The 5,597-nt window shown below is 46.3% G+C and overlaps 1 protein-coding gene across 1 annotated transcript; it reads left to right on the top strand.

The window, feature by feature from the left end:
- Window positions 1-234: 234 nt before the first annotated feature.
- LOC308625387 (uncharacterized protein) lies at window positions 235-4,618 on the top strand. The gene is made up of 5 exons (XM_081249503.1): window positions 235-346; window positions 1,738-2,376; window positions 2,528-2,590; window positions 3,695-3,745; window positions 4,426-4,618. The coding sequence occupies exons 1-5, from the start codon at window positions 277-279 to the stop codon at window positions 4,428-4,430; spliced, it is 828 nt and encodes a 275-aa protein (XP_081105629.1). The 5' UTR covers window positions 235-276; the 3' UTR covers window positions 4,431-4,618.
- Window positions 4,619-5,597: the final 979 nt, after the last annotated feature.

Genomic DNA, 5,597 nt, shown 5'->3' with positions numbered 1-5,597 from the left:
GTTTCCTCCGAACTCTTCCTTACTTCCTCTCCCTCCCGCCCCCACCCCCTCGCCCATCCCCCACCCCTCGTCCCACCGCCCCCCCTTCCCCTCCTTTGCTTCAGGGCAGTCTCATCGCTTGTGGGCGGGGCTGTTTTCTTCCCAACCCCCTGGGAATGCCTCCTCTGGGACCTGGGCCTGAGGTTGTAATAAATGCCCAGCAGAGCTGCGGTCCAGCACCCTGGGGGCTCCCCACCTCCGCTAGCCTCCCGCGCTCCCAGCCCCGGCATTGGCATCATGCTCGGGAAGGCCCTGCTCCTCTCCGCCTGCTTTGCCCTGGCGGTGACTTACCCCGCACTGCTTCAGGGTGAGTGCCCGTTGGGAGGTCTTCTGGAGAACAGGGCTTAAGTCCATTCAGAGAGAGAGAGAGAGAGAGAGAGAGAGAGAGAGAGAGAGAGAGAGAGTGAGTGTGTGTGTGTGTGTGTGTGTGTGTGTGTGTGTGAGAGAGAGAGAGAGAGCTATGAGGCCTTGGGCAAGTTGAGTGGCTTGATTAAGATTAAGGTTGTGTTTTGCATCCACCTCATACAGGTAGTCAGGCTGGGTCAAATGGAATTAGGGTTGGTGATGAGAGGGCTCTTGAGGTTTCCCTGTGGTCCCCTTAACTATCAGGTGCTAAAGAGGCTTCACTCTATTTGATTCAGGTTAAAAAGTCCTTGGGTGTACTCTCACTTTACTGGAGAGTAAGATTCAAAGTGCTTTAGCCGCTGGCTGGGTTACATGCAGTGGGCATCAGTGGGTCTGGAGCAGAAACTTGTGAGTCATATTGAGAGAGGAAGGAATCCCTGTCTCCTGAACCAGAAGAAGGCTGCTTTCCCCCCAAGGCTCTTTCTCTTCTAGTCCTTCCTGAACTCAGATCAGTTTCTCAAGAGGAGGGATATTCATTCACTTGCACTAAAATGGTGATTATACCCTCCACTTCCTCCTAGTTCTCCTTCTGTTAGCTCTCAATTTATCCGCTGCTGGGTTTGGGTCCTTTACTGCATATGAATGAATGACAAAGCAAATTACTAAATTAGAGAGCTAATGATTTTGACCTCATTGGCAGGGTGCCCACAACCTGCTGGACTAGGCATCCATGAGGACTGTAGGTCTTTCACTGCAGCCCAAGCAGACCCAGGTTGTAGGCTCATCAGGCCTTCATGGTTATGACGCTTTTATAGTTCACAAGACCCACAATGTCTGGATTGTGCATTCTCTGGGACAGACTGGAAACTGAAGAGCTAGATGTAGCCCATTAAATGAAAATGGTAGGAGTCCCCATTTTAGAGTCCATTTCATTCTTGCTTATGCACCTTGGAAATAGCTGTTTTCCTTGCTCCTTTCCCCCACTTATATTTTTAGTTTTCAGGAAACTGAAAGAATTATATAGGGGGGTTTTTGAAATTTTATTCCACTGCAGTCTGACTGATTCACATTTAGAGGCACAATATCAAATGCTCCTTCCTAAACCGACCCCTCAGAGGAGGGTGGAGTAGGGGACAGTGAGCATATTCCTAGGTGGCAGTTAGTCTTCTGGACATTCTAGCACTTGGTAGAAGAGAAACTTGTGGGGAGACCAGTTTGATTCAATATACCCTTTTCTGTCCCATGTTTTCCCTGGAAAAAGATCTAGCTGGGAATGGAAGGGTGTGGAGATGGTGGAAACATTCTCACAAGAAAGTACTTGAGCTGTTTTTTTTTTCTTTTTGGTTCCTCTAGAATTCATCACTGACTTAGAGTCAACCATTGACCTGGAGTCAACCACTGGCCTAGATGTGACCACTGGCCTACAGTGGACCACTGGCCTAGAGTTGACCACTGGCTTAGAGTTGACCACTGACCCAGAGTCGACCATTGGCCTAGAGTCAACCACTGACCCAGAGTTGACCACTGGCTTAGAGTCGACCACTGGCCTAGAGTCGACCAGTGGCTCAGAGTCTACCACTGACCCAGAGCCGACCATTGGCCTAGAGTCAACCACTGACCCAGAGTTGACCACTGGCTTAGAGTCGATCACTGGCCTAGAGTCGACCAGTGGCTCAGAGTCTACCACTGACCCAGAGTCGACCACTGGCCTAGAGTCAACCACTGACCCAGAGTTGACCACTGGCTTAGAGTCGACCACTGACCCAGAGTCGACCACTGGCTTAGAGTCGACTGCTGACCCAGAGTCGACCACTGGCCTACAGTGGGCCACTGGCCTAGAGTCAACCACTGACCCAGAGTCGACCACTGGCCTAGAGTCGACCACTGGCCTAGAGTTGACCACTGACCTGTCAGACCTGACCACGTACCATGACTTCACTGAAGATGCGGAAACAACAACTGACGGGTATTTGGAGAACACACAGACTTTTGGTAAGTAAGGGTTCTGTCCTCAGAGGAGGCCTGGGCAGCAATTGGTAGGCTCCCTCTTTTACATTTCTGAGGGAAAGCCTGCTTTTGTCCAGTGTACTTGATTCCCAGCATATGTCTGTGACAATTCCCGTCCTCCATTTTGTTTTCCTAGAATTGCCTACTAATGTGGAATTAAACACCCTGAGCTCTAAGGAAGAAGCCACTGAGGTCACAGGTGAGGATTCCTCTCTTCAGAAATGCAGAAGTTCCTCCCTGCCTCCCTTTCCTTATTTATAGTTCTTTACATAGGAAAGTCCTATGGTAATTTACACATTTGGGGCTACTTTTGCTGCTTTGTTCTCCGAGGTGGAGTAAACTTAGCCAAAAGTTCATTGAAACTTGAGGAAAGTTGAAGCATTTCCCAGAACACCAGGAACTGCAACTGGTTGAACACCAACGTAGCTCCAGCCCCAAGGTCTGACCTGATCTGATCTCTGGGACCTGCTTTCTGGGCTTCCCTAAAGAGGACAAGCTCCTTCATGTCTCTGTAGGGTGGATGGATGTGGTGTCAAAAAAGGGGTTAACAATTTCCTTTCCTTTTCCAGTTGATTACAATTCATTTCAAATAGAGAACTTTTGGAGTAAAGGTTACGCTAAGTGTAAATCTTATCTGAATATAGACTGAACAGACGATAGAGCGATTTAAAAGCTTCATGAATTAAGCAGTGTCCCTATCTCTGCCCATCCCTCTCTCAAGCCACCAGCAGTTTTCAATTTTCTGTCTGCCGCTCAGCCAAGAAGTCATAAGATTTCAATGCCTTCTACCCCCGCAAACCCCAGTAGTCTGGGGGAATGCCTGAGATTTTTGCTAAGAAAGACCCTTGGGCCTTACTTACAAAAGCAAATTTCTAAACACTCTGATTCTTATGTCTATTAATAATAGCTAACATTTATTGAGACCTACTGTATTCCAGCACTGCTTAAAGCGTATAGGGGATTGCAGATAGTAGTTGGAGAAATCTAGAAATTGTATTTTAGGGAGGCTGAAGGGCCTGTTAAAAAAAAAGGTTGGATCTCTCAGGGACTTCTAAGTGTGAGTGGAGACCAGCCCTTTAACTAAATCCTTCTCATGAAGTGCACTTGTGTTTCATTTCCACTGATAGGATTTCAGGCATGGCAGAGTGCCTTGGCAGTTAGAAGAAGGGAGGTTTTTGTGTCATAGACTCATGGAGTCCTATGTTTACTAGGGGGCTACTTAAGTCTGTGAGCTGAATGACAGACACACTGTGAGTGATCCTTACTGGAAGTGAATAAAAACCTTTTCTTTACTTAATTATAGAGGAGCCCAGCACCTCCACGGGAAGCAACGAGTCCAACACAGTGTTTTTTGGTAAGTTTCTTCTCTCTTGTCTCTGATATCTTATTAGGGATTTGACACCATTTTCAATGCTGGTTTTAGTCCACTGGGAAAGGATTCCAATTTAAAACTTTCCAGATGCTGAGATCAGCTATAATCCTAATATGGAGGTGAGAAAGACAGCCTCTTTCCTCTCTGAGGTTTGCCGTCCAAGTCTAATTGTTTTGGATTTTCAGTCACCAAATAGGCATAGGATAAACAAGTATTCTCCCTTGAGTTTTCCAAGATTTCCTGTCTCACTAGGATGTGTATTCCAGTCCAGTCCATGGAATCTTTTTAAGGGAGAGCCTGAGGAAAAGGCATCAGATTTTCTGATTCATAAAATACATAATTCAATTAAAAGCTGTAAAGCCTAGGAGCTCTGAATCAGGAGGTCCCGGTTTTAATACTCTGCCTCACTCCTGGCTTTTTTGGAAATTTCTGAAGTAATTTCTTCAGGCATTAAAATGGATACCTGGACAGTGTGCAGGTATCTTGCTTAAGGCTCAAAGAGAGGGAAGGAGAATAAGGAATTTACACCTTAAAGAAATTAAATCATGCGCCCACTGTCACAGCGGGAAATGAGAACGATGAGCCTGATCTTTTGAGCACGAGGCTTTCTTGTTTCTCTTGGCAACTCATGTTTTCATTTTTGTTTTTGTTTTGCTTTTTAGTTTAGAAAATGAAGCAGATTCTCATTACCTGTGACCATCGCTCTACTAACCGCAACTTTCTAAGAAGATTCTGAGCCTCTGAACAAGCCTTCCATTCCATTATAGGAGCTTGAATAATTGTAAAAGACTAGTGAGACATAGGAGGTACCAACTTGAGGATAAACAGAGTGGCAGGAATTATACACAGACAGAAGACGGGCATCTCCTAACCATGTCCTATTTAATAGGGGCTCAATAAATGTTCATTTGTACTAAATTTTGAGAGGGGGTTTTTATTTTATGAGGCAACATATTGCTTAGTTGCCTTGTTTTAGAACCAATAACCATTTTATTCCTCTCTGATAAATACTTTATAATCAGGCGCCAACTCCTTATGACCACAGGAAAGCGTGAAATGAGCCTATGGAAAGTATATTGGTTTTCCTATTCCTAGTATAACAAGTTACCACAAACTTAGTAAATTAAAATAACATGGGCTTCCCTGGTGGCGCAGTGGCTGAGAATCTGCCTGCCACTGCAGGGGACGCGGGTTCGAGCCCTGGTCTGGGAAGATCCCACATGCCGTGGAGCAACTAGGCCCGTGAGCCACAACTACTGAGCCTGCGCGTCTGGAGCCTGTGCTCCGCAACAAGAGAGGCCGCGACAGTGAGAGGCCGGCGCACCGCAATGAAGAGTGGCACTTGCTCGCTGCAACTAGAGAAAGCCCTCGCACAGAAACGAAGACCCAACACAGCAAAAAAAAATAATAATAATAATAACATAAACCTATTATTTTAGTTTTGTAGCTCAGAAGTCTGAAAGGCATCTCACTGGACTGAAAACGATGTGTTGGCAGGGCTGAGTTCCTTTCTGAAGGCTTTCTGGAAACCTCCATTTTCTTGCCCACCTTCCTTGGCCGTCTTGCATCTTTGAAGCCAGCAAAGGTCGGGTGGTTCTGACAGTACGTCACAGAGTCACCAACACCGACTCTACTACCTCCCTCTTCCCCATTTGAGGACACATTGAGCTCCACCCGGATAACCTAGGATAATCTCTGTTTCAAGGTCAACTGATTAATGACCTTAATTCCCCCTCTACCATGTAACTGAACATATTCAGTGGTTCTGGGAATTAACAGGTGAGCATCTTTGGGAAGCCATGCCACAGACAGCAGAGAACATCTTACTCTAGAA

This window comes from Mesoplodon bidens, assembly GCF_964165515.1.
Source record: "Mesoplodon bidens genome assembly, chromosome: 11".
Taxonomy (NCBI): Eukaryota; Metazoa; Chordata; class Mammalia; order Artiodactyla; family Ziphiidae; genus Mesoplodon; species Mesoplodon bidens.
Note: the sequence above shows the minus strand (reverse complement) of the source record. Positions and strands in the feature narration are given on the sequence as shown.